At 51.9% G+C, this 27,729-nt stretch overlaps 2 protein-coding genes across 4 annotated transcripts in view; both read left to right on the top strand.

The window, feature by feature from the left end:
- Positions 1-4,345, top strand: part of MICU1 (mitochondrial calcium uptake 1) — a 264,556-nt gene extending 260,211 nt beyond the window's left edge. The window contains exon 12 of the mRNA XM_065520916.2: positions 3,621-4,345. Within this exon, the coding sequence (XP_065376988.1) occupies positions 3,621-3,781 (161 nt within the window). The 3' untranslated portion in view covers positions 3,782-4,345. The remainder of the gene's footprint in view (positions 1-3,620) is intronic.
- Positions 4,346-4,717: 372 nt separating this feature from the next.
- DNAJB12 (DnaJ heat shock protein family (Hsp40) member B12) lies at positions 4,718-27,557 on the top strand. Of its 3 annotated transcripts, none has more exons than XM_005565561.4 (9): positions 4,718-4,872; positions 15,267-15,444; positions 16,903-17,048; positions 19,246-19,431; positions 19,539-19,618; positions 22,140-22,249; positions 23,712-23,884; positions 24,461-24,612; positions 25,779-27,557. In XM_005565561.4, the coding sequence occupies exons 1-8, from the start codon at positions 4,740-4,742 to the stop codon at positions 24,580-24,582; spliced, it is 1,128 nt and encodes a 375-aa protein (XP_005565618.2). In that variant the 5' UTR covers positions 4,718-4,739; the 3' UTR covers positions 24,583-24,612; positions 25,779-27,557. The 3 variants fall into 3 exon arrangements, with proteins under 3 accessions (XP_005565618.2, XP_005565619.2, XP_005565617.2); XM_005565562.4 differs by having other exon boundaries at positions 24,461-24,606; XM_005565560.4 differs by having other exon boundaries at positions 24,461-24,558.
- Positions 27,558-27,729: the final 172 nt, after the last annotated feature.

Raw genomic sequence — 27,729 nt, forward strand, 5'->3', positions numbered from 1 at the left:
CTTCAAGGTCAGTTCATAATCCCTTCTGAAACAGTTTAAGGAGGCCCTGTGTGGTGGCTCACGCCTATAATCCCAGCACTTTGGGAGGCTGAGGTGGGCGTATCACTGGAAGTTAGGAGTTCGAGACCAGCCTGGCCAACATGGTGAAGCCCCCACTTTTTGCATTTTGTTTATCTCTACTTTTTGTATTTTGTGAAAATACAAAAATTAGCCAGGCATGGAGATGCACGCCTGTAATCCGAGCTACTCAGGAGGCTGAGGCACGAGAATCGCTTGAACCTGGGATGCAGAGGTTGCAGTGAGCTGAGATCGTGCCACTGCACTTCAACCTGGGCAACAGAGTGAGACTCCATCTTAAAAAAAAGGAAACAGCAGCCAGCCACGGTGGCTTATGCTTGTAATCCCAGCACTTTGGGAGGCTGAGGCGGGCGGATCACCTGAGGTCAGGAGTTCCAGACCGGCCTAACCAACAAGGTGAAACCCCGTCTCTACTAAAAATACAAAAATTAGCTGGGCGTGTTGGCACACGCCTGTAGTCCCAGCTACTCAGGAGGCTGAGACAGGAGAATTGCTTGAACCTGGGAGGCGGAGGTTGCAATGAGCCGAGATTGCGCCACTGCACTCCAGCCTGGGCAATGGAGCAAGACTTTCTCTCAAAAAAAGAAAGGAACGGCTTAGGGACCAAGCTGAGCAGCAGAGGGGGGCAAGGAGAAGAATGCAAAAATAAGGCATAAGCGGCCCCTACCACAAGCAGCGCACTTCTCCACATCCTTACTGATCTGGACCCTGCCAATCAAGCCAAAGCACTGACCCACAATTTAAATAGGACTTTGTCATTTTATATGAATGGTAGGAAAAGAGGAGGGCTCACCCGCCAGTAGTTGGCCAATCATGATCCAGTTCCTTAACACAGGAAAATGATAGACTTTCTTTTCCACTTGAGTGCTTTCTTCACAGAGTGAAGTACAGTCATGCACCGCATCATAACATTTTGGTCAACTACAGATGGCATATATGACAACAGTCCCATAAGATTATAATGGAGCTGAAAAATTCCTATTGCCTAGTGACATTCATAGCCATCATAAGGTCATAGCACAATGCTTTTCTATGTTTAGATACACAACTACTTCCCATCGTATTCGGTACAGTAATTTTCTGTACAGGTTTGTAACCTAGAAGCAACAGGCCATACCTTAAACCTTAGGTGTGTAGTAGGCTATGCCATCTTAGGTTTGTATAAGGACTCTATGATGTCCGCACAGTGATGAAATCACCTAACAACACTTTTCTCAGAACATATCCCTGTCATTAAGTGATACATGACTGTATCTTGTAGTCAGCAGGAGAAGACAGGCCTCATGATAGGAAATGGAAGAGGAGACTTCATGATGCTTAGCGGGAGACAGGAAGATGGAAATTGTCGTGCTAGGTCAACAAACCTCAGAGAGGCTGTTTGAAAAGGATCCTGGCATTTATCCATGAACACATTAGGGGCCTATCAATTTGTAGATAACTATTTCTCCAAGTGTAGGCCTGTCTTATCAAGGCGGGTCTGTAACAGGCCAGCATGAAGTCGTAAGGGTTTGCATTGGAAAGGGAAAAATGGGAATGCAAAGGAAGGTTGGATGTGAAAAAATTTTCCAAGGAGCATATATAGCTGAGGAGACTGCGGCCTTGCTTCATTCTTATGTGTGTATTTATTAATTGAGATAGCGTCTGATTCTGTGCCCAGGCTGGAGTGCAGTGGGGCAACCATGGCTCCCTGCAGCCTCGACCTCCCAGGCTCATAATCCTCCTGGGTAGCTGGGACTACAGGCGCATGCCACCACACCTGGCTAATTTTTGTATTTTTTTAGTAGAGACAGGGTTTCACCATGTTGGCCAGGCTGGTCTTGAATTCCTGACCTCAGGTGAACCACCCACCTCAGCCTCCCAAAGTGCTGAGATTACAGGCGTGAGCCACCACGCCCAGTCACCTTTACTCTCTTGAATCCATTCCTGTTGGGTTTTCACCCCTACCACACACTAAAAGCAATTTTATGGCCAGGCACAGTGGCTCACACCCAGCACTTTGGGAGGCTGAGGTGAGAGGATCACTTGAGCCCAGAAGTTTGGGACCAGCCTAGGCAACATAGTGAGACTCCATCTTTAAAAAAAAACTTAAGAAATAAAAATAAAAATAAAAAATAGCCAGGTGTGGTGGAGCACTCCTGTAGTCCCAGCTATTCAGGAGGCTGAGGTGGGAGGATTGCTTGAGCCCAGAAAGTCGAGGCTGCAGTGAGCCATAACCGTGCCACTACACTCCAGTCTGGGTAACAGAGTGAGACTCTGTCTCAAAAAATAAAATGAAATAGATAAAAGCAATTTTGTCAAAGTCCACACTGCCCTCCACACTGCCAGATCTATTGGTCATTTCTTAGTCCTCACATTGCTTGGCCTCTCCACAGGATATGACAAGTTTGACCCCCCTCCCTCTCTCTTTCCCTAAAAAGACTTATTGTAGAGACGGGGTCTCATTATGTTGACCAGGCTGGTCTTGAACTGCTAGGCTAAAGTGAGCCTCCCACCTCAGCCTCCCCAAGTGCTGGAATTACAGGCATGAGCCACCACACCTGGCTTACTCATTTCCTTACAACCTGCTTCTTCACATTCTCCTTTCCTGGATTTTCCTCCTCTTCCAGATCTTTAAATGTTGGGATTTTGTGAGGCTCAGTAATCAGACTTCTGCTCTTCTCCATCTACACTCACTTCCTTGGTGCACATATATATCTATATCTATATCTATATATATATCTCACAGCTCACTGTAGCCTTGACCTCCCGTGCTCAAGCAATCCTCCCACCTCAACCTCCTGAGTAGCTGGGACTACAGGCATGTACTACCACACCCAACTAATTATTTATTTTTTTGTAGTGATGGGATCTCACTCTGTTGCGCAGGCGGGTCTCAAACTCCTTGCCTCAAGTGATCCTCCCACCCCTGGCCTCCCAAAATGTTACAGGAGTGAGCCACTGTGCCTGGCCCCAAAATTATATTTCCAGCTCCTTTTTGCCTAAACCCTACAAATGTACAACACCCTAGTCTATATCTCTGCTTGATTCTAAAAAGCATCATAAACTGAACCAAACACTTAATATTCCCCCACCAAACTGCTCCTTTTATAGTCTTTTCCATTTCCTTATTTTAGTAAATAGAAATTATCTTCTTCCAGTTGTCAAGCCAAAAACATTGGAATCATCCTTGAATCCTCTTTCTCTCACAGCCCACATCCATTGCGTCATTCCATCTTCAAAATGTATCCAGAATTTTACTACTACTCACCACCTCTGCCATCACCCGTATCCAAGTTACCATTAATTTTCACCTGTATTATAATAGTAGCTTCCTGACTCTCATCCGGATTACTGTAGTAGCCTCTTACCAAATCCTGCCCGAAAGGCCAAGCAATGTAAGGGCTGACAGATGATTAGGGGATTCGGCAATGTGGAGGTAACTGGCAACCTTCACAAGATTGCTTTCACTGGAGTGGTAGCCCTCGAAGAACGGGATAATGATAGAACTGGATTACACTCTGTAGTAGAATCGTTTTCTTTCTTCTTCTTTTTTTTTTTTTTAGATGGACTTTCACTCTTGTTGCCCAGGCTGGAGTGCAATGGCGCGATCTTGGCTCACCACAACCTCCTCCTCCCGGGTTCAAGTGATTCTCCTGCCTCAGCCTCCCGAGTAGCTGGGATTACAGGCATATGCCACCATGCCCGGCTAATTTTGCATTTTTAGTAGAGATGGGGTTTCTCCATGTTGGTCAGGCTGGTCTCGAACTCCCGACCTCAAGTTATCCACCCGCCTCGGCCTCCCAAAGTGTGGATTACAGGCGTGAGCCACCGCGCCCGGCCTATAGTAGAATCTTTATGCTCCCTAGAGTGTATTCGCCTTCTTCATCCTGTTATAACTCACCAAGAAAATTCCCTTTTCAGAGCCTTTGCACTTGCTGTTCCTTCGGCCTGACCGCCCTTCTTCCAGTCACATCTACTTGTTACCATTCCTGAATTCTGGTACCTGTTAATGACAGTTTCTGAGAGGTTTCTTTTATCGCACTATTTAAAATAGCACCTCCCACTCTCTATCCTTGTGTTTTCCATAATTTTTCTTCATCGCTTTTATCACTTTCTGAATATATCTGCAGAGCTCCCCTAACCCTACACACAGTGGAATGTAAGCTCCATGAGAGCAGGGGCTTTGTTTTGTTCACCCCTGTATGCCATAAAACCATAAAACCATGCCTGACAAACAGTGGGCACTCAATATCTGTTCAGTGAATAAATAAATAACCTTCGTCTGAAACGTATATAGTTACGTTACGTATATAGACCATCACCTAGTAAACCGTCTGGGAATAACAGGCACTCCGAAGGCCCCAGTCTCAGCCAGACGGCTACCACGTGACCTTCCTGAGCTTGGGTTTTCTCCTCGGAAAGATTAGAGGGTTGGTGCATACTCAACTCTAAGACCTCCGGAAGATGGAATCTGGGCATGCACCATTATTGACACCTAAGCCAGCCGTCCCTTTCTTAGAAAACATACGGTAGCGCCTCCACCCTCGCTCAAATCTCGGGAAAGGAGGGGCGGAGGGTGAATGTCATCACTCCGCGCCCGCCTGCCCGCGACGCGCCGGCGGGTGGCGCAGCCCTTCGCTCGCCCGGCCTCCCCCTCCCTGGTTCCGCGCTCTGGTTCCGCCATGGAATCCAACAAGGATGAAGCTGAGCGCTGTATCAGCATCGCCCTCAAGGCCATCCAGAGCAACCAGCCCGACCGGGCGCTCCGCTTCCTGGAGAAGGCACAGCGGCTGTACCCGACGCCGCGAGTTCGCGGTGAGTGTGAGGTGTCGGAGAGACTGGGGACATTAGAACTGATGGGGGGAACACGGGAACGGACCGACTGGAGCAGTTGGAGGAGGGGGAGGGGTGGCGAGGCGCGGCTACGCCTGCGCACTGAGGCGCGCGGTGGCTGCTGGGAGGCGTAGTTTTTCCCTCGCGCTCCTCTGCGGGATGCGAGCCATCTGGAGACTCGGGCGCCCGGGACTTCAGCTTTAGGTGTGCTCGCGGAATCCGCTGGGATCTGAGGTCTCCGAGAATGAAACGCGCGGGCAGCCAGGACGAAGGGAACTTACCTAGAAGTGAACTCGAACTACTTTTCCCAAGGGGCCGTTCGGTGGCCCAGGCCAGTAGCCGGCCTGGGAAGTATCATAGTTCAGGAAAATAAACATAACTCCTTTGAGGGAGAGAATGGGCGCTAGACGGGGAGAGACTTCCGTCCTTCGAGCGCAAGGGAAAGGCGCTTCCGTATCTTCACTGCCTTTCACGTCTCGGGCTGAGGGTCGGGGACCACCCTCCCAAAATGCTAGCCGGCCTTTACACCCACCCCAGTCCGCCGCTTCCTACGGTCTGTCCTGAGGCCGGTTGCCTCACTCCTCCTGATGATGAGATTCGAAGTGTGTGGCCTGATGGGAGGTGTTGGTCTCAGCCACCCCAGCCCTCCATCGCCCGCAAGAGTCCAGCGGCAGCCGCTATGTGGACGCCGAGGCTGCTGAGTGACCCTGGACAGGAGGCTCCTGAGCCAGGCAGGGAAGAGTGAGGCTGGCTTTACAACTCATCACCTCGCTTCACCCGGGAACCCTTTCTTTTTCCTTTAACCTAAGTTTTCCAAGGAGTTTTTCTTAATCCAAGCTAGAGGGGAGAAAGACACCGGGTGGTGCTTGTGATCACCACTTAGTAAACCGTCAGGGAATAACAGGCACTCCGAAGGCCCCAGTCTCATCCTGACGGCTACCACGTGACCTTCCTGAGCTTGGGTTTCCTCCTCGGGAAGATTAGAGGGTTGGCGCAGATAATGTGATTGGCAATAATACCCATAGGGCTTTGCAGTTTAGGAAGCTCCTTCGCCTGTGCCTTCTTACTTGAGCCTGCCAGTCAGGGAGGCAGAGCAAAGATCATTATCTGTATTCTATGGGTGAGGAAAATCTCTGAGGTAAGGGATGCCCAAGATGACACAGCTAGAAAGTGGAAAGTTCTGTGACTCTGTAAATGTTTATGAAAGAAAAGAAATGAAATTGAGGAACAGCAGTCAGCCTCCTAACCGGCCCTGCCCTCCTGATGAGACTGAGAAGCGGGAGGCTGGTGGAAGAGGTAGCCTGGACTGCTGAACTTTCCTCCCTCCAGACTCTTGCAGGTTGATCTTTGGCCTGTTTGCCTCCCCTTGGAGAGGGTTTCGGGCTGTATTTGTCAGGACACCTGAGGTAACCTGCTCGAGGAGCCTCCCTATGAATTAATTGGTATTCTGTGGTGGGGCGTGGTCCCTCCAGCTGTCAGAATTCTGCCTGACACTGATGCTGCTGCGGGCTCGGGACCTGGCAGCCAAGAAAGAATGGGCCACAGGGCCTGTGGGGATCTTTCTGTCAGCAGGCCCCCTACACCAGTTCAGGAGCTTGAAGGAGTGTCCTCTCTCAGGCTCGGGCTCTGGAATTTGCTGAGACAGAAGAATCACCTGCCTGCATATTTGTCATATTTGTGCTTTTCTTCAAAGACTATGAGACTATACGCCTTATGCATCTGTGTAAACTCTACCATCTGCAGCCCTCCACTGAGCTGACAAGGACCTGGGATTAGTTTAGGTCTGGGACAGGGAAAGATCTTACTTCAAAAATAGAGGGCAGGGCTACCCATTGGGCTCCCTGCCTCCCCAGGGGGAGTAATACAGATACATTAGGTGGCAGTCTATTGCTTTGGGTTTAGGCTTATCCCAGATGCTCATTCAATGCAGCAGACTTTTGTTGAAGATCATTTATGTTTTGTTTTGTTTGCAAAGTCCTCTGCTTGGTGCTGGCAAGATTGGTAAAATGTGATCCCTCACCTCAAAAGAGCTTATAATCTAGTGAAAGAGACAAACTTACAGAAATAAATATTACAAGGCAGAACTGTGATTAAACAAAAAATAAGCCCAGGGTTTGATGCCAAGGGCTTAAGGACAGGCGTGAAAAAATCAGTCCCCATCATCCATGGGTTCACAGTCTGATGGTGGGGAGGAAGTGTGGAGGACAATCTCCTGAACATTAAATTATAAGCAGTGTAGTGAGTGCTGTAGCAAGTGCATAAAAATAATGTTATCTCACGGCGAGGGAATGTTTTGGGGATGACAGGAGTTAGCATTTGAACTGTGCTTTGGAGGAAGGTGTGAGACTTGAGTAAAGGCATCCTGGGAGAAGTCAGGGGAGCTGAAAGTTGTAAGATTCGGGGGAAGAGATCAAAGTATAGCAAGATTTAGAGGCAGTGGAGATGGTAGTTTGTATACAGAGAGGATTAAGCTTAGAAAATAAAATGGGGCCAGATCATAAAAATCCTTTTCTACCAGACCAAGATATTTTTACCTTATTCTGTAGTTACTGAGGAAATCGTTGAGGTTTTTGATAGCAGGAATAAGGTAAGGGCGCTGTTGTTAAAAGAGAACAGCATGAAGGGTTAATGAGAGGTAAGAGAGACTCAAGGTAGGAAGCCAATGAGAGAGAATTGCCTTGAGCAGGTTGGCTATTCTGAGGGCCTGGGACAAGGCAGTATGGATAAGGCTAAGGTCCCTGGAAAAGAGGCACCAGGCCTGTGTGAGAGAGGGCTGCAGAGGAGAATCAGATGGGATGCTGGGGGATCAGAATTGAAGCCCCTGTGACCAGGAAGAAACCAGGGTGAAGAACTGGGATGGGAAGAGATGAGCAGAGTGGGAGGTGCCAGTGGGACAGGCCAAAGGAGCTGTCAGCTTGGAACTCAGGAGAGCTTGGAACTAGGTTACAGGTGAAAGTGTGGTATCGTCTATTCCCTGGAGCTCACTGGAGTTGTGCATGGCTGAGGTCACTGTGGGAAAGTGTAGACCACGGAGAGAAAATTGCTGCAGGCACAATGGCAAGCCCACAGGCAAAGGCAGAGGAAGCAACAGAGTGAGATGGAGCAACAAGAAGAGGCAGTCCCCGGAGAGGGCAGCAGCCAGGTAGCCGTGGAGAGGTATGGCAGCAGGTGGCGAGCAGCCCTGTGTGATGCCGCAGGCATGTTGGCCTTTGCAGCAAAAAGGATGTGAGGGGACTTGAAACTCCTGCTGCAGGAGGTGGGACGAGGAGGCACTGAGTTAAACTGCAGAGCAGTAGCCCTAAGCTGGGAGGTCACAGATTAGAGATGGTGGAGCCAGTCAGTCAGTCCCTTTCTGGGAGTTTTATCCAGCAGCTGGCAGCCTGGTAGCCACTGGCTTTGACTAAGGCTTTGTAACAAATGTGGAAGGTGCCAGGTTTCCCAGGGAGCTCATGAGAGCATTTGTAGGCCTCAGTTTCCCCAGCATACAAAGAGAGGATTGGCTGCAATGATCCTGAGGTTCCTTGCAGCTCAGGCTACCAGACGTTCTGTGAAATGGCTGGCTCTGGGCTAAGTCAGGAAGGCCAAGCTGGGAAAGCCAGCCCACAGGAAAAGGAGATGGGTTGCTGAGGGATTCTGCATTCAGAGTCCAGGAGTGAGAGAGATTCTGGTGCTGGTAAGGTCCAGGGTGGGGTTGTTCCCTTCAAGTCAGTCAACCTTCATGAGCCCCACCGTGCACTCAGCCCTCTTCCATTCCCTGTATTTCACAGAATCGTATTTACCCCTCAGAGCACTCCTATGAGAGTAGGGATCTTCTCTCCACTGAGGACCCAGATAACCTGGCAAGGCCACATGGCTAGCCAACAAAGACCCAGAACTGTCCATCTCCAATCCCAGGCCCTTTTCTGACTCACTATAAGCACCATAGGTACATAGAGCCCAGAAACTCAGCTACTCACCTACTAACAAAGTCACAGTCGGAGACAACACTGTATATTTGCTGGGCATTGGGCTGAGTTTTTTGCCGGCATTCACTCATTTCCTCTTTTAGCCTGTATGATGGAGATGGAGTTTTACACAGATAAGCTAAGTTACCTTGTCCAAGATGACTCTTCTAGCATGTGGCAGAGCTGGGTTTGAACCTGTCGGGGAGTCTAACTTTTTTTTTTTTTTGAGACAGGGTCTCACTTTGTTGCCCAGGCTGGAATGCAGTGGCGCAATCACAGCTCACTGCAGCCTCAACCTTCTGGGCCCAAGTGATCCTCCCACCTTAGCCTCCCAAATAGTTAGGACCACAGGCATGTGCCACCACACCTGGCTAATTGTTTTATTTTTATAGAAACAGGGTCTTCCTGTGTTGCCCAGGCTGGTCTCGAACTCTTGGGCTCAATCCATCTTCCTGCCTTGGCCTCCCAAGGTGCTGAGATGACAGGTGTGAACCATCGCCCGGCCAAGTCAACTCTCTAGTCTGGGTTCAGTGGCTTTGGCTATAGGAATCCTCTCAGCTCCACCTCAGGTGCCTCTCCACCCCAGCTCTGTTCTCTTTTACCGAGTTCCCTTCCTTTTCTAGGTCTGCCAGCTTTACTGAGAAGAGACAGAACCAAGGTAACATTAAGCTGTTCTGTCTCCTTTTGTGACATTGCTTGTCAGCCTCTGTGCCATGAGGGATGTAAGCATGAAGCTGTCACATCCCCCAGGCCAGAAGAGAGACCCTACTTGCCAGCAACCAGAAATCTTTAATTTCCAACTCAAGCAGAAGGCTTCCATGTGACCCAGGGCACCCCCATTCTCATTTGGGCTCTCTCTGTACTGTAGGGAAATTAGAGTGGCTGATTCCCTGTAACTGCCCTGAAAAGCTTCCAGAATCTTCTCTGAGAGGTACGAGAGAGAGCCTGTCCTGTCTCCTGGCTAGTGCTCCTGCTCATCTCTGGCAGCTGAATAACTGGTTATTTTGCCCTCAGGATCTGCCAGGCTCAGCCTGGGCCACTGGAGCTTCCAGAGGAACTGAAATAAAGAGCTTCTTGAAAAGCTCTAGGAAACAGCCTATTGCCTCCTCCTCCTGCCCTGTCCTGACCAGTATCTCTTCATCTTTTGGTTTCTCTTGCCATTCCCTTGGTAGCTGGCACGGACCTGGTATCTAGGATGGCCTGAAATCTCATGGTTACTACTGGGTCCAGAGCCTGCTGAGCACTGAGCCTTTGCCTTCCTGAGCCTCAGAACTCCCCCGCTACCCAGCCCTCCTCCTCCCCACCCCCCACCACAGGTCCCCTCACCTCCCTGGCCAGCCCACTTCCATGGCCAGACACTTCATCAGCCTTGAACCTTCACTCTCTGTCAGACTCTGCACCAGGTGCTCACACACATTATCTCATTTCATTCACCACGACGGTGAGGAAACCGGGTTCAGAGAGATGTCACAGATCAGCCAGGGTCACACTGCTAGGAATGGCAGAGCTGAGATTTGAATCTGGGCCTTTCTGAATTTAATGTCTCTTCTTTGCTTTTGCTTGGATCTCTGTCCCCGATCCCCACCCCCACCCCCACCCCATCAGACATGTGCGGCCCAGGATAGCAGCATAGTTAAGAGCATGCGGCCGGGCGCGGTGGCTCAAGCCTGTAATCCCAGCACTTTGGGAGGCCGAGACGGGCGGATCACAGGGTCAGGAGATCGAGACCATCCTGGCTAACCCGATGAAACCCCGTCTCTACTAAAAAAATACAAAAAACTAGCCGGGTGAGGTGGCGGGCGCCTGTAGTCCCAGCTACTCGGGAGGCGGAGCTTGCAGTGAGCTGAGATTCGGCCACTGCACTCCAGCCTGGGCGACAAAGCGAGACTCCGTCTCAAAAAAAAAAAAAAAGAGCATGGATCCTGGAGCTGGACATCCTGGGGTTCAAAGGCCCCTCTGGACGTCCTGGGGTTCAAAGCCCTCTCTGCCTCCTAACCAGCTGTGTGGTCATGGCAGCAGTCTGCCACAGTGCCCTCTTCCTACAGTGGAGGCTGCTGTGGCAGTTAAATGAACTAATACATGCAGATCACTGTGAAGGTACCCACCTGACACACATCACTGGGTAAGAAAAATAATTGTTGCTATTACTCCTCCCCAGGCACGCTCTCAGGGTTTGCTGCAGGAGCCTACCTCCCTTATTCAGAGCAACCCCGGCTGTGAGCTCCTGTGTTTGGATTTCCCAATTGAAGACTCAGCACGATCACACAAGCTCGCAGTGTGGCAGCAGCAGCCCAGGGCAGCAGTGCTCCACTGGAGCCCCATACTCTGTTCCCAGTGAGACTAGCTCTCAGCCCCTTGGGTCAGACCTCAGTGCATTGCACTGGTGGGTGTGGCACCCAGCATGGTGTCTTCAGGCCAGCAGGCACCTGGCGTGTTTGAAGGAAGCAGAGGACCGTTCTGGGATGTGCTGCTGTCCCTCCTCAGCACAGAGGGATGCTGGATCCCTGCAGTGATCCAGATGCCTGTTTTCCCAGCTGGTCAGCTTGTCAGAGGCTTTAGGATTTTACTACCCAGGGCACAGGGGCCCAGGCCTGACGGGTTTCTGAGAGTTGGTTTTGTGCCTGGAATAAATGGACATAGGGACCTGCTGCCAGAGACTTGGGCCCTTCCTCATTTAATCTGTAGGAACCACAGGCTTGTTTTTGCTTGTTTTTGTTTTTTTGAGACAGAGTCTCGCTCTGTTGCCCAGGCTGGAGTGCAGTGGCATGATCTCAACTCACTGCAACCTCTGCCTCCCAGGTTCAAGCAATTCTCCTGCCTCAGCCTCCCAAGTAGTTGGGATTACAGGCGCCTGCCACCACGCTGGCTAATTTTTGTATTTTTAGTAGAGACAGGGTTTCACCATGCTGGCCAAGCTGGTCTCGAACTCTTGACCTCAGGCGATCCACCCGCCTCAGCCTCCCAAAGTGCGGGGATTATAGGTGTGAGCCACCACGCCCAGCGGACTTGGTTTTTTTCGTTTTTATTTTTGATTTTTTGAGATGGAGTCTCGTTGTTGCCCAGGCTGGAGTGCAAGGGCATGATTTCAGCTTACTGCAACCTCCGCCTCCCAGGTTCAAGCAATCCTGCCTCAGCCTCCCAAGTAGCTGGGATTACAGGCGCCCACCACCACACTCGGCTAATTTTTGTATTTTAGTAGAGATGAGGTTTCACCATGTTGGCCAGGCTGGTCTTGAACTCCTGACCTTGTGATCCACCTGCCTCGGCCTCCCAAAGGGCTGGGATTACAGGTCTGAGCCACTGCGCCTGGCCGGGCTTGGTTTTCAATAACCATGATGCTGCCGAGGGTGATAGTTAATGTCCTGTATAGACTCCAGACATTGAAGAGGCCATTTGACATGCCCAACCATTTGAAAAATGTGAAAAATAGCAAGTAATGAGCACAGCAGATATTTCTTTTGGTCTCATACCATCCCTGTCCCCCTTGGGCAAACTCATTTCCCCCATTCCTCTTTACAGCTAAGCAAAGGCCTCCAGGAAGCCTTCTTGACTGATCCCACCTGAAACAGATGGTCCTGCTAAGCGGGGTCCCCTTTGCAGGGTACTTTGCCCATCTTGGCACTCAACATGCCAAGTCTGTTAAACTAACTACTTTGAGATCTTAAAAATCTGGGCCAGGCGCAGTGGCTCAAGCCTGTAATCCCAGTACTTTGGGAGGCCGAGACGGGTGGATCACGAGGTCAGGAGATCGAGACCATCCTGGCTAACCTGATGAAACCCCGTCTCTACTAAAAAATACAAAAAAAGTAGCCGGGCGACGTGGCGGGCGCCTGTAGTCCCAGCTACTCGGGAGGCTGAGGCAGGAGAATGGCATGAACCTGGGAGGCGGAGTTTGCAGTGAGCTGAGATCTGGCCACTGCACTCCAGCCTGGGAGACAGAGCGAGACTCCGTCTCAAAAAAAAAAAAAAAAAAAAAAAAAAAAAATACTGAAGGGTTGACTGGGTGCAGTGGCTCACGCCTGTAATCCCAGCACTTTGGGAGGCCGAGGCGGGTGGATCACACGAGATCGGGAGCTCGAAACCAGCCTCGCCAACATGGTGAAACCTTGTCTCTACTAAAAATGCAATTAGCCAGCGTGGTGGTGTGCACCTGTAATTCCAGCTACTTGGGAGGCTGAGGCAGGAGAATCGCTTGAACCCAGGAGGCGGAGGTTGCAGTGAGCCGAGATCATGCCATTGCACTCCAGCCTGGGCAACAGAGTAAGACTCCATCTGAAAATGTTAAAAATAGGGCATAGTGCTGTGGACTGAATATTTTACTTATTCAAAATGTGATGCAATGCAAACATATTTGCAGATTTGAATGAGTTCAGTAGAAAAAAATGGATTCATAAGTTAGATTCATAAAAGCAAAAAGCAGAGTAAAACCAAATACATTGAAAGAAATGGCAATTAAAGCAGTATTAAATGAACTCTAGCAGGGCACAGTGGCTTATGCCTGTAATCCCAGCATTTTGGGAAGCCGAGGGGGAGCAGATCACTTGAGGTCAGGAGTTTGAGACCAGCCTGGCCAACATGGTGAAACCCCATCTCTACTAAAAATACAAAAATTAGGCCATGCATGGTGGCTCACGTCTGTAATCCCAGCACTTCGGGAGGCCGAGATGGGTGGATTACTTGAGGTGAGGAGTTCAAGACCAGCCTGGCCAACATGGTGATAACCCATCTCTACTAAAATACAAAAATTAGCTGGACATGGTACTGGGAGCCTGTTATCCCAGCTACTAGGGAGGCCGAGGCAGGAGAATTGCTTGAACCTAGGAGGCGGAGGTTGCAGTAAGCTAAGATCATGCCACTGCACTCCAGCCTGGGCAACAGAGCAAGACTCCGTGTCAAAAAAAAAAAAAAAAAAATTAACCAGGCATGGTGGCACGTGCCTATAGTACCAGCTACTCAGGAGGCTGAGGGGCTGAGGTATGAGAATCGCTTGAACCTGGGAGGCAGAGGTTGCAGTGAGCTGAGATCGCACCACTGCATTCCAGCCTGGGCAACAGAGTGAGACTGTATCTCAAACAAGCAAACAAACAAAAAAATAACTCTAAATAAAGTACTATAGGGTTTATTAATAAAACCAAGTGTGCTTCTAGAAGACTATCAGAATATCAGAATTCTGCCTAAATTTATTAAGAAAAGAAATATATATGTAAGTATACTATCTGGAAAATAAGGCAATTACTACAGATTTATCCACGAATTATGTAGATTTTCTGTCAAGTTTTATTAACATAATTTTGTTCATGTAAAAAGAAAAAGATCTCTATCCTGCCTACTTTTTTTTTTTTTTTTTTTGAGACAGAGCCTTGCTCTGTTGCCCAGACTGGAGTGCAGTGGCACAATCTTGCTAACTACGACCTCCACCTCCTGGGTTCAAGAAATTATGCCTCAGCCTCTCGAGTCTCTTAAACAGCTGGGATTACAGGCGCCCACCACTATCTTCAGCTAAATGCTTTTTGGTTTTTTGGGGGTTTTTTTGTTTTGTTTTGTTTTTAGTAGAGATGGAATTTCACCATGTTGGCCAGGCTGGTCTCCTGACCTCAGGTGATCTGCCTGCCTCAGCCTCCCAAAGTGCTGCGATTATAGGCGTGAGCCACTGCGCCCGGATTTTTTTTTTTTTTTTGGAGACAGGGTCTCACTCTGTCACCCAGGCTGGACTGCAGTGGCGACATCTTGGCTCACTGCAACCACTGCCTTCCTAGTAGCTGGGATTACAGGCACCCGCCATCACATCTGGCTAATTTTTGTTTTTTGTTTTTTTTTTTTTTGAGACGGAGTCTTGCTCTGTCGCCCAGGCTGGAGTGCAGTGGCGTGATCTGGGCTCACTGCAAGCTCCGTCTCCTGGGTTCACGCCATACTCCTGCCCCAGCCTCCCGAGTAGCTGGGACTACAGGTGCCCGCCACTACGCCCGGCTAACTTTTTGTATTTTTAGTAGAGACAGGGTTTCACTGTGTTAGCAAGGATGGTCTCGATCTCCTGACCTCGTGATCCACCTGCCTCGGCCTCCCAAAGTGCTGGAATTACAGGCGTGAGCCACTGCGCCCAACCTAAGTTTTGTTATTTTTAATGCAGATGGGATTTCACCACATTGGCCAGGCTGGTCTCAAACTCCTGACCTCAGGTGATCTGCCCGCCTCAGCCTCCCAAAATGCTGGGATCACAGGCATGAACCACCGCGTCCAGCCTATCCTGCCTACTCTTAAGGACTGTGGCTTTCAAGAGAATAGATGACTGCCCCCCCAGCACCCACAGGCCTAATCAGGGCAGGAGCTGGTGGCTTTGCTGGGAGGGGAAGCAAGTGGGAAGCAGCAGGCCGCTCGGCGAGGCACGCAGCCTGCTGGAGCAGGAGCCCTGAATAGTTTCCTTGCCTTGCACAGCCCTGATCGAGTCCCTCAACCAGAAACCACAGACTGCCGGTGACCAACCCCCACCCACAGACACAACCCATGCCACCCACAGGAAAGCAGGTGGGACCAGTGCCCCCTCGGCCAACGGTGAAGCTGGAGGAGAGAGCACCAAAGGCTACACTGCAGAACAGGTTGCAGCTGTGAAAAGGTAGACGGGTGGGCAGGGACCAGAGCCTGGGGAGATTGGGGACATCTAGAGGCTTCCTGGAGCATGTCCTCCACCTCCCATCTGCCTGTGGGCTGCACAGGGCCCTGGGAGGGGCTTGGTGGATGGAGAAGGTCCAAGTGTCCAGGTTCACCAGGACCTCTCCTTATTTCCCTCAAGGCCCAGGAATACAGTGTGGGAACTGGGGCTTCACCACCCCTCCTGCCAAGATGACCCACAGCAGAGGCTGGAAAAGCTGACTCTGCCGGCTTCCTCTGCCACTGGCCAGGCAGGCCCCAGGCGTCTTTACACAGCTCTGTTTGTCAACAGAGATGGAGCCTTGTCTCCCCCTCCAGATTCTACCCCAACCCACAGCCCAGCACCCAACAAAAACCCTTTTAGATCAGAGCCTGTGTGGGGTAGAATGGAGACCAGAGGCAGAGTTATTGCCCCGTGACTGTGAGCAGGCCCCGTGCAGAGCAGCTGGCTACCAGGCCAGCGACCACCCAGCCAAGGCTCCTCAGGCTTAGACGTTCCCAGCTCCCATTTCTCCCCAGGTCTCCCAGCAGCTGGCCTTGGGAATCCCCCAGGGTCATGCCCACAGCTCCTGGCAAGCTTCGGGACCGAGGCCGCCTGTGTGAGACAGAGCATGACTGCTGTTATAAAAGTGTAGGCCAGATCTGTACTTCACTGACTCGGCAAGGTCCGTTGTAGGCTATAGAAACTGATGTATGAGGGATTGGGAAGGCCTAGAAACGGGCCAAGAACCAGGAGGTCTCCAGGGGCGCAGAGAGGAAGAATTGGTGAAAGAGAACTAGGGTCTCTTTAGGCCCTGTGCTTGGGGTGAACAGTCACCTGCCACCTCTGGCCTTCATGTTACCCACTCAAGACTCAGATTGGGCTGGGCATGGTGGCTCATGCCTGTCATCCTAGCACTTTGGGGGCTGAGGCAGGAGGATCCCTTGAGCCCAGGTGTTTGAGACCAGCCTGGGCAATTAGAAGACCCTGTCTCTATCTTTAAATATTTAAAATTTTAAAAACTTTTAAAAGTTAAAAAAAAAAAGACTCAGATTGCCAGGAGAGTCGGTTGGCTGAGCTTGGGACACCACCCTGGGTGATGGACACCAACAGTCCTCCTGAGCTCCTCCCATGGGGAAACTGTCAGCAGAACAGGGGGAGATAGATATTGGCCTGGCGAACCCTGCAGCTGCCCTCCTAAATCCAAGAATCCAGACAGTGTTCTTCTGTTTCCCGTGGTCCTGCCCAGCTCTGCATCACATTTGGCGTCCACTGTGGCTCCCTTGTCCCTGATGTCACACAACTGACCCAAGGAGCTGTCAGCCTTGCCCTGTTGGTCCCCCGCAGCCTGCCTAGAGCTGTGCGCCCCACACGGCCTGTTCCTCGCCCCACTCACACAGACCCATGTAGAGCACCCCCTACCACACTCTCCTCCCTCCCCAGGGTCAAGCAATGTAAAGATTACTATGAGATCCTGGGGGTGAGCAGAGGGGCCTCGGATGAGGACCTGAAGAAGGCCTACCGCAAACTGGCCCTCAAATTCCACCCAGACAAGAACCACGCGCCTGGGGCCACTGAAGCTTTCAAAGGTAAGCCAGCCCTGCTTTCCTAGCATTTCGGTGTGTTCCTCTCCTGTCCGTGGCAGGGAGTAAGGGACCAAGACAGCTTTCCCAGGAAGTGGGGTGCAGAAGGAAGTGGCCTTAGGCCCAAGTTGCCCAGGCTTGGGAGCTGCTTCCTGGGAAAAAGGTTCTAGTAGCCACCTCCAGCTATGTAGAGTTTGTCAGAGCTCAAATAGCAGCATTCCTGCCCCTGCTCCCTCTGCGTTTCCTGGGGTTACAGTAGTAGAACTGAGGCAAGAAAGTTCTAGTAGCTTCTCCAAGGATTCTCAGTGATGGAGTGACTCACCGTGTGTGTTCCCCTGTCTTGGAGTCTCATAGCTGCCCACTGGGGTAACTGTTTCCCTGCTGAGGGGCAGGGTAGCCCCAGGTCAGGGGCCTCAGGCCTGGTGGCCGCTTCAATACCAGCAGCCACAGCCAGCTCCCCTGCCATACCTATACACCTGGGGCCTACAGTGGGGACATGGCAGTCTCTGGCTTCAGGGCCCACTGGCTCAGGGGTGGGTGCTTCATTTCTGGCTGAAATCGTAAGCTGCCCTTTATTCATTACATTTTCTTTTAACCTGTCAGGCGCTCGTGTACTGACTCTGTGCACTGCAATTTCTCATTGCCCCAAACATCACTGCCTTCTCTCATTCCCACCATGTCCTCCTTCCTTCTCTCATTCTCGCTTCATCCACCTCCTTGGGAAACAGCATGGTGATTAGCCCCCACTGGCCTGGGCGGGGTGCGTGCTGTGCTGCACCCACAACCATAGCCAGCTGGAGAGCCTGTGGCAGAGTAGACTCCGAGACCTGGTGTGCAGTGTCCCAGGAGCCCCGGAGGAGAAGGAGAGTGGGAGTGGAGGGAGGCAAGGTAGCCCTGTTGAATGTTTCTCCAGCCCCAGCCTCTGCCTGCAACCTGCTCCAACTGTACTGAGAGGCCAGCTCTGGCCTTGAGGCCTGGTCAGAATTGGCAGAGGAGAAGATTTGCCCTCCTTATTCCCAGGGGTTTCAGGATGGGAATCAGATGCGACTTGGAACCACTCCTCGGAGACAGTGGCAGCTTGAGGAGAGAGAGTGGGAGACTGAGAAGCTCAGAGCTGGGATCCTTCAGGGCATAGCCGTCCTGGCCGGGGGGCCCTGGTGGGAGGCTCCAGGCCCAGGTAGGAAATAGTGGTTGGGGCCTGGACCCCCAAGAGTGGGGGACTCACCCTGGCCACATCACCAGGAGTGGAGGAGTCTCCATAGAGCCCTGAGATTTGGCCCTTCCCCACAGCTCCTGCTGCCTTCCAGTTCACAGTAAGGATATTGTGTGTCTGTCTGGCCTGCGTGTCAGACTATGACTTCAGATTTACAGAACCTCCAGAAAGGGACGCCCATCTCGTTGGGCACCTCAAGAGAAAATGAGGAAAGAGGTTTTTGGTGGTTTTCATAAAGTCGGAGAGAGAACTTGCAGCAAGAGACACCTGCTTTTGTTTGACTCCCAGCTCTGTAACATGTTAAAGCTGTGTGAGCTTAGGCAGTCACTTCTCTGAGCCTCAGTTTTCTCTTTGGTGAAATGGAGATAGGGTTGTTCTTAGAGGTAAAAGCCACCTAGTGTGGTGGCTTATGTCTGTAATCCCAGCACTTTGGGAGGCCAAGGGTGGGAGGATCCCTCGAGCCCAGGAGTTTGAGACCAGCCTGGGCAACTTGGCAAGACCTCATCTCTACAAAAAATACAAAAAATTAGCTGGGTGTGGTGGTGCACGCCTGTAGTCCCAGCTACTCAGGAGGCTGAGGTGGGAGGATCGCTTGAGCAAAGGAAGATGAGACTGCAGTGAACCATGATTGCCCCACTGCACTCAGCTTGGGTGACAGAGTGAGGACCTGCCTCAAAAAATAGAATAAACAGAAAAAGAAGCAAATGAGGCCACGCTCCTAGGGGGCCTGGCACATCGACAAAGCTTGACCATTGTCTTGAAGAGAGCAAGGAGCCTGTATTACCCTCCACCCAGCCAGGCTGCCCAGATCCACTGAGGGGTCTTCCTGCATGCCCCCTCCCCACACTGGCCCAGCTTCCTGCCCGCCCCAAGGACGTCTGCTTCCTAAAGCACTGCTTGAGTACCTGAGAAAAGTGAGCACTCGGCTGCCATTGGAACCTCCCCTGCACCCCAGGATCCTCAGGCCTGACCTTTCCTCCTCCCCTCCAGCCATTGGCACAGCATATGCGGTACTCAGCAACCCGGAGAAGAGGAAGCAGTATGACCAGTTTGGCGATGACAAGAGCCAGGCGGCCCGGCACGGCCATGGGCACGGGGATTTCCACCGCGGCTTTGAGGCCGACATCTCCCCTGAAGACCTCTTCAACATGTTCTTTGGCGGCGGCTTCCCTTCTAGTAAGTTCCCCATAGCCAGGTATCCCTGGGGTGATGGTGGGGATGGCATGCCAGCCTCTCCCTTTCCCAACAGCCCCGGCTCCTGACTCAGCCCCTCTGACCCCCAGGTAACGTCCACGTCTACAGCAACGGCCGCATGCGCTATACCTACCAGCAAAGGCAGGACCGCAGGGACAACCAGGGTGACGTGAGTGAGGAAGGCGCCGGGAACAGCGTGGGGAGGGCACCAGATCCATCCCAGGGAGGGGGCCTGGAGGAGGGAGTTCCCTCCCACACTGTCCATTCTGGGACCAGCAGAGTCCCCACAACTCTCAGCCAAGGAGTCCTCTGGGCCTCCCTTGCATTCTGCTGAGTGACAGCAGAGGGCGCTACATGAGGGAGCCGTGCTCCACTTTGCCAGCGGGAGCGCGGCTTTGCTGGTCTGGCTGGGGAGCGGAATGCAGAAACCCCACCCGCAGCCAGGCTTGAGGGTCATGTGAGGCTTCCATGCAGGCCGCTCACTGGTAAGGCCAAAGTGACATCCTCTAAGCAATGGAAAGTTACACTCTGTGAGAGAATTTTCTTTTCTTTTTCTTTTTCTTTTTTTTTTCCCATGGGTCTCAGCTATTTTCTCTCAAGTTTTTGAGAGAATTTTTTTTTTTTTTTAATTGAGACGAAGTCTTGCTGTCTTGCCCAGGCTGGAGTGCAGCGGCTTGATCTCGGCTCACTGCAACCTCCGCCTGCCTAGTTCAAGCGATTCTCCTGCCTCAGCCTCCCTACTAACTGGGATTACAGGCGCCCGCCATCACGCCCAGCTAATTTTGTATCTTTAGTAGAGACGTGGTTTCACCATGTTGGCCAGGCTGGTCTTGAACGCCTGACCTCTGGTGATTCACCCGCCTCGGCCTCCCAAAGTGCTGGGATTATAGGCGTGAGCCACTGTGCTCCGCCAGTGAGAGAATTTTAAAGGATGACAACATAGGTGCCGACTCTTCTTGCTAAAAAGCCAAAAGATACTTTAAAAAACATATTTACAAAAATTTGGGAAGCTGAGGTGGGCAGATCACCTAAGGTTAGGAATTTGAGACCAGCCTGGCTAACATGGTGAAACCCCGTCTCTACTAAAAATAAAAAAATTAGCCAGACGTAGTGGCAGGTGCCTTTAATCCCTACTCAGGAGGCTGAGGCAGGAGAATCGCTTGAACCCGGGAGGCGGAGGTTGCAGTGAGCCGAGATCATGCCACTGCACTCCAGCTTGGGCAAGAGAGCAAGACTCCGTCTTAAAAAACAAAAACAAAAAAAATTTAATAAAAATTATAACTAGCCAATGCTCCAAACACGTTTTGTATGCCACAGATCAAAGAACAGCTAGCTGGCTAAAATTAAAATATTGTGGACAATTGCAGCACATTTTAAATTCGGGCAAGGCAGAAGGGGTTTCCTTTTGCTCTGACAATATTTATTCAATTTTTTTTTTTTTTTTTTTAATTTTTTTGAGATAGAGTCTCGGTCTGTCGCCCAGGCCGGAGTGCAATGGCACAGTCTTGGCTCACTGCAACCTCTGCCTCCCAGGTTCAAGCGATTCCCCTGCCTCAGGCTCCTGAGTAGCTGGGACTACAGGTGCCCACCACCACGCCCGGCTAATTTTTGTATTTTTAGTAGACAGGGTTTCACCAGATTGGCCAGGCTGGTCTTGAACTCCTGACCTCGTGATCCACCTGCCTCTTCCTCCCAAAGTGCTGGGATTACAGGCATGAGCCACCATGCCAGCCTTTTCTTTTTTTTTTTTTTTTTTCTTTTTGATACAGGGTCTCGCTTTGTCACCCTAACTGGAGTGCAGGAGCCTCCCCTCCCAGGCAAAGCTCCCACCTCAGGCTCCTCAGTAGCTGGGACCACATGCCCACCCCACCACACCTAGCTAATTCTTTGTAGAGATAGGATCTGACTTTGTTGTTTGAGCCCAGGCTGCTTTCAAACTCTTGGGCTCACGTGGTCCTCCTGCCTCAGCCTCCCACAGTGCTGGGATTACAGGCATGAGCCACTGCCCCGATCAAAGATTTTTTATTTTGTATCTAACAACAGAAGAGTTTTTAACATCATAGATTATCACACAGTGAATAAATTTGTTAGTTTTTGTTTCTAATTCTTATTTTTTTGTTTGTTTGCTTTTTCTGCAACCTAGGACCAGTGCTATTTCTAATTTTAATTGGTAATTTTTATTTTATTTTAATTATTATTTTTTGTAGAGATAGGGGTGTATGTTGGCCAGACTGGTCTTGAACTCTTGGCCTCACATGGTTCTCCCGTGTTGGTCTCCCAAAGTGTTGGGATTACAGGCATGAGCCACCACACTGGCCATAATGTTTACATTGGTAATATATTTGTGTGGTTCAAATTTCAAAAAGTTGTATATACCGCATGTCTCTTTCCAGCCCTGCCTTCCATTCTCCTGGAGGAAGCAAGTTTTGCTGCTTTTTTTTTTTGACATGCTCTCAAAAGTAAATGCAGACATCTCACTTCCTCCTGTGTTTCACACCAGTTGCTGCTTTGTTTTTATCTGGGAAAGCTGTCAGGTGAAGGAGCATCTGTATTTTGGAGCCTCGTGGAGGGAATGGCAGAGTGGTGTCATGTCTCCCCAGGGTCCACTGTTCTAGGGGAGCTGGTGGTGATTATGGCTGATGCCACACCCCACCCAGGTCCAGCAGAGTGACATTGGCTCTTCCCTCCAGGGCGGGCTAGGGGTGTTTGTGCAGCTAATGCCTATCCTCATCCTGATCCTCGTGTCAGCTCTCAGCCAGCTCATGGTCTCCAGTCCACCCTACAGTCTGAGCCCAAGACCGTGAGTACATGGGTGAGGCTGGGCCATGGGCAGACAAGGGGCTTTAGATTCTCAGCCCCGTTAGGGGCCTTCTTTCGCATCCTGATCCAGCCAGTGCACGATCATAATGCAGAAACCTGGCTTCGAATCAATAAAATATACTTTCTCTATTCAACTAGGACTCTTAAGCTTTTTAGGATTATGGTCCCCTAAGAAAATGCAGCGAGAGCTACAGAACTTTTCCCTAGAACTATGCACACATGCGCACACACACATACACACACGATACACATGCACACATGCACGCACACACATCCACACAGAGTTTTGCATATAATTTCAGCGGCTTTGTGACTCCTTCCTGGCCATCTCCCCTGCCAACCCTGACGAAGAACCTCTGCTCCTCGGTTCTGGTTGGGCTTCCTGAGGCTATGGAAAGAACAGGGCACTAGAGTCAGACACGGCAAGCATGGCTTAGAATCCCAGCTTCTCCACTAAGAAGCTGTGTGACCCTAAACAAGTTATGTAACCTTGGTTTCCTCATCTATAAAATGGGAATTATAACATCTACCTGCTGTGGAAATTAATGAATAATGCATATAACATGTCTGGTCCATTAGAAATGCTCAACAATATTTGTTTAATGAATGCTTGGTCTCAACTGCCAGGAGTGAACTTGAGGATGTTTTGTGACCCATTAGGGTGTCAGCTCCCCTCATTGATGTCCAACATCTGGCCCAGGGTCAGCTACACAGGGTGCTCAGCTTCAGTGGCTGGATCCCCCTCTCCCCAAAGGTGGCCACCTCCGGCTGGGAGCTGGAATGACCCTTCTCAACCAGCAGGGGGCAGAGTCGGTCCACTGGACCCTGGCCGCTGGCTCAGGCTCCCTGTGGCCAGATGCCAGCCCTTTTCTCTGCAACTGGAGACACGCGAGGAGCAGAGGACTAGGGCAGGGACTGTTGTCCCCAGAGCACTGGTCCTGTCTGGGTGTCAAGGCTCTTCCCACAGCTGACAGAGCTTGTGATTGGAGCTGGGAGGATACGGCTCCCTGGAGCTTTTCCTGTCATTTTGTCCCTAAGCCTCTTAACTCGACACTGGGAACTCCTAGATAGGCAGGCAAGCCCTCAGTAACAATTGGCTTAGGGGATGAATGGGGAAATGGAGGCACAGAGGTGGAGCCCAGGTTCCCTCCCAGGTCCCCAGTTCCCCAGGGTGGGCCTCTCCCCAAAGGCCCCAGGTCAGCAGTGTGGTAAGCAAGGAGTCTAAAGGCAGGGCGTCCTGTAGTCTGGGCCACGTGTGTGGGAGGACGCTGCCTTTTCCTCAGACCCTCCTTTCAGGGAGTGTGCGAGTCCCTGCTCTGGTTTGAGAAAGAACCAACTACTTGTGTGGTCTGTGCGGCACCTCCTGTCATGGGGCCCATCACCCCTAGAGTGCCCTGGGCATAGGAACCCGCACCCACTTTGAACCTGGTATTTCTGGCCAGGTCCGTGGGCCACATCCACAGGCGAGTCACTGACCACCTGGGTGTCGTCTACTATGTGGGAGACACTTTCTCCGAGGAGTACACAGGCTCCAGCCTCAAAACAGTCGAGCGGAATGTGGAGGATGATTATATCGCCAACCTCCGGAACAACTGCTGGAAGGAGAAGCAGCAGAGTGAGTGTGGGGGGAAGATGGGGGCTGTATTTGGGAGGTGACAGGGGATGAAGCTGGAAAGCAGGAGAAGGAGAGAGCTCTGCTCACCCTGTGCTCTGAGGGCCTGGCCCCTGGCACTGCCCTGCACCAAGCCACCTCCCAGCCAAGAGCTGGTCTCCACTCCTGTGTTTCCCTGGGGCTGGAAGCCAGGGGCCACCTGTGGTTTCCTCAGGTTCCCGTAAATCACTGCCATCAGCCTGGCGTGTTGGCTGCCAGAGGTGAGTGTGTAGAGACAGACTGGAGTGGATAGATCCCTGGCCGCCCTGACTGTGCTCCTGGATCCATCTGTGGAACCCTGGGGAGGCCTGACCAGGATGACAGAGTCTCACCTTGGCTGGCCTCACTGCATTCTAGAGAAAGGCACCTCTGTCAGTCTCTCCCACATAAGGACTGTAGTCTCTGCTCCTCCAGGGTCTTCCTAATGGGAGGCCAGCCCTGCCCAAGCCCCAGGCGTGTGTCAGCCTTCCTCCGCTCTCCAGTCCCTGCAGGCTTCAGGAGGTACTGGGTGTGTGCTAACCCTGTCCCATTGCTTTGCAGAGGAAGGCTTGCTGTACCGGGCCCGTTACTTTGGCGACACAGATATGTACCACAAAGCACAGAAGATGAGCACCCCCAGCTGCAGCCGACTGTCAGAGGTGCAGGCCTCCCTGCATGGATAGTCCTGGGCCAGCCACGCCACCAAGGTCCAAGTATGAGCCAGGGCTGCCTCCACCCTGCAACTCCTGGCAGCTTTGGCCCTGGTCATGAGGCAGAGGAGGGAGGGGGAGAAAGGGAGGAAGCCTGGTGATTGTGGCAAAGACTCCTGTCCCCAGCCTGACCTCCAGCTTCCAGAGACTGGGCAGCTGTGGGGCCTGCTAGAAACCAAGGTCGGTTTCCGCCCTCTAGCGATGCTCTCCACCCCCACTCCTGCAGTCTCGCTCCCTGGCTCTGGGGGTGTGGGGGACCCCAGAGCCAGGCAGAGTGGGAACTCGAAACTGTTGCTGAGGGCCACCTAGGGCTTCTTGGTCCACTCCAGCCATCAGTCAGCACAGCCCTTTCTCCAGCACAGCAGACTATTGTCCATGCCCTGGTATTCAGGCCATCACATATTGTGGGGCCCAAGAGAGCCCCACACGCACACTGCCTGCCTGATACCAGGAAGAACCATGTGGGAACAGGTGGGCCAAGAGCCCTCCTCTTCCTCCATCCCTCCAGCGAGGAGGAAATGGAGCAAGATGAACAGGCAGCCGCGAGGTGGGTGGGAGCTGGCAGGCTTGGCGGCGGGAGGGGCCGCGGGCCCTGACCACCCCCTTCTGGTGGGATCTGAGGCACTCTCTCTAATGCCGCCACACCTGGCAGCGTGGAAACCACAGGCATCCGGCCCTGCCCAGGCATCTCGCCTGCGGTCTGAGGAAGGGAACAGAAGGTCATGAGTTCAGGGTCAGATGCAGCCGCTCAGCACAGGAGGGGTGGAGGGGAAATGAGAGTTGCTCGTAGCAGGCTCCCTCCTACAGCCCGGCGAATGGGGGTGCTGGGCTCTGCTCCCAGCGTTTGCCAGAGATGGCCACTTCGGCCAAGCCCGGAGAAGTGTGGGCAGAAGCAGTGAAGGTTCTCTGTGCGGGTGCCCTGTCCACCCCCTCCTTTGCCTGTGTCCTCCCAGCCTGGATCCACAGCTGACTCTGCCTAGAGGCCATTTGTGTCTGCCTCTGTGCCGCCGCAGGAGGGCAGACCGCAGGTGGGGTTGGTGGGGGTCGAGCAGGCAGCACGGTGCAGTGGTGCAGTGGCACAGTGGCAAGGGGGGCTACTTGTATGGCGTAAGCTAGAGGAGCCGGTGCCGCCTGACTGCCGAGCTAACTGTTGCCACTCTCCTCCCCAGACTATGAAATCCCTGGAGAATTTTTGGTGACACGCACTGAGCCAAGGTGATGGACTGTATATTTGAGGAAAGACATACAAAGAAACAAAATTAAAATGGAATTGGAGGCCGAACGCTGCACAGCTGCCCTCTCTCTCACCCAGTAAATGCAGAAAGCTCTTAGGACAGACAGAAAACCTGCCATGGGGCTGCTTCCCTCCCTCCCAGGGCTGGCGGAGGCTCCGCACCGGCTCTCTCCTAGGATACAGAAACCATGGCAACGAAAGTAGAATGTAAAACTCCCAGCAGATATCAGTGGGAAGGGCTGGGGGAGGGGGCACCCAGCTGCCTTTCCTCCCTCACAGGAGCCACCACCAGCCACCTCTCAGGAGAAGCCAAAGGCGCTGGCCAAGGATAGAGAGGAGGAAGAAAGAACTCTCCATAGAATGTAATTTATAGATGCGCGTATATGTATATATATCTATTTATATGTAAATAGGCATATATGAAGATATATATATATAGTCTACTTTTTAAACTCTGCAGGGATTTGGTTAAGTTGTTGAGCTGATTTCTTCCATGTTTTAGAAAATGAGGCCTGTTTGGGGAAGGCACCCTGGTGATGTTTTTGCTAGACATTAGCTAAAGCTGACAGCGTCAGGAGAGTCACGCCAGAGCTTTTCACGGCCCCCCGAAACCCCAACCTGGTTTTGATGGCAGCAGTAATCATGATAGTGTGAACCCGTGAAGGCCTCGGGATAACGGTTAACCTGAAGAGGAGCAGGCCGTGGAGGCAGGTACCAGGTCAGTATTGAGTCACAGGAGAGGCACGACAAGGACCTGCTTGGGTGAGACCACCCCTTCCCTCTGAGCAGCACTAGTGGGCTCTTTGTCCTGGTGCCCAGGAGCCCTCCAGCCCCCTGCCCACAGAAGGGAAGGCCTGCAGAGGGGGCCAGGATCTGCCTAACCACTTCCCCATCCCTAAGCCCCTCAGTGGGCTTTGCCTTATAGGTGCCACAGGGCACAGCTCCATCATTGCCACTGGTTTTTCCTAAGTCCTGCACCAAGGATTTCAGAAGGTTCTTCCTCCGAGTCAGCCAGTGGTGCCGGGACCCCAGGGCAGCCTCCTCAACTCCTGAAGAAAAGTCAGTGCCCATGGGTGCCTCTCTTCACCCGCTGTGGATGTGACCACCAGGCCTCCTCTTGTACCTTGGACAAGGGATACACCTGAACCAGAATAGTTTTCTTACCCTCACCTTCAAATGAGGATTTTGCTCAAAACAGCACTTGCTGCCAGGGGGAGGAGGGAGGTTTCTTTATTCCCACAGTTTCTACTGGGCCTTCTGGAATGACCGTGTTTTCCTGTGGCGGTGAGTGTGTCGTTGAGCCCACCGTCTTCCAAAGCCTTACTTCCCCAAGCTGCCAGCCAGGAGGTGATAGCCACCCTCCCAGAGTTTCTCTCGGCTCTTTTTTTAAAAGTCCCCCAACAAATAGGATTCTTGCTGGGAAAGGAAGTTTGGTAAGGAAATGTCAAATCTGGTTTTTAAACAAGGTCCCACCCTGCAATGAAGCGGCCACCTCAGCCCAGAGAGATGTTAAGAACTGATGTGGCCAGAGTGCCTCCCCACGGTGGCCCCGGTGCTCTGCCCTCACACCCCGACCATCCGTGTTGGTAGATGTCCCTAGATGGGCTGAGCCATGTGCAATAAGAACATCGATCCTAAAGGATTCCCCGGAAGCTGTATTTCTTCAATTAGAATTCTCAAATTGTACATCTGTAAATATATGTTTATTATGTGACTGGCCGTGGTGGGTCTGCGTTCAGCAGGGAGGCTTAAGGGAGGGGGCTGGGGGCACAAGCCCCTGCTGCTGCTGACACTGTCCAGCCTGTGCCACAAGGAGTTCTAGATGATGAGCCTGAATTTGCCCCAACCCCTGACCCAGGCCAACAGCCACTTAGGTCTGCTGTTCC

Source organism: Macaca fascicularis, chromosome 9 (genome assembly GCF_037993035.2).
Source record: "Macaca fascicularis isolate 582-1 chromosome 9, T2T-MFA8v1.1".
Taxonomy (NCBI): Eukaryota; Metazoa; Chordata; class Mammalia; order Primates; family Cercopithecidae; genus Macaca; species Macaca fascicularis.

Coding starts and splice junctions, on each gene's coding strand:
- DNAJB12 (XM_005565560.4), top strand. CDS start 4,740: ATGGAATCCAACAAGGATGAAGCTGAGCGCTGTATCAGCATCGCCCTC. Junction 15,445..16,902: donor CAGGTTGCAGCTGTGAAAAG/GTAGACGGGTGG, acceptor CTCCCTCCCCAG/GGTCAAGCAATGTAAAGATT. Junction 24,559..25,778: donor GCTGCAGCCGACTGTCAGAG/GTGCAGGCCTCC, acceptor TCTCCTCCCCAG/ACTATGAAATCCCTGGAGAA.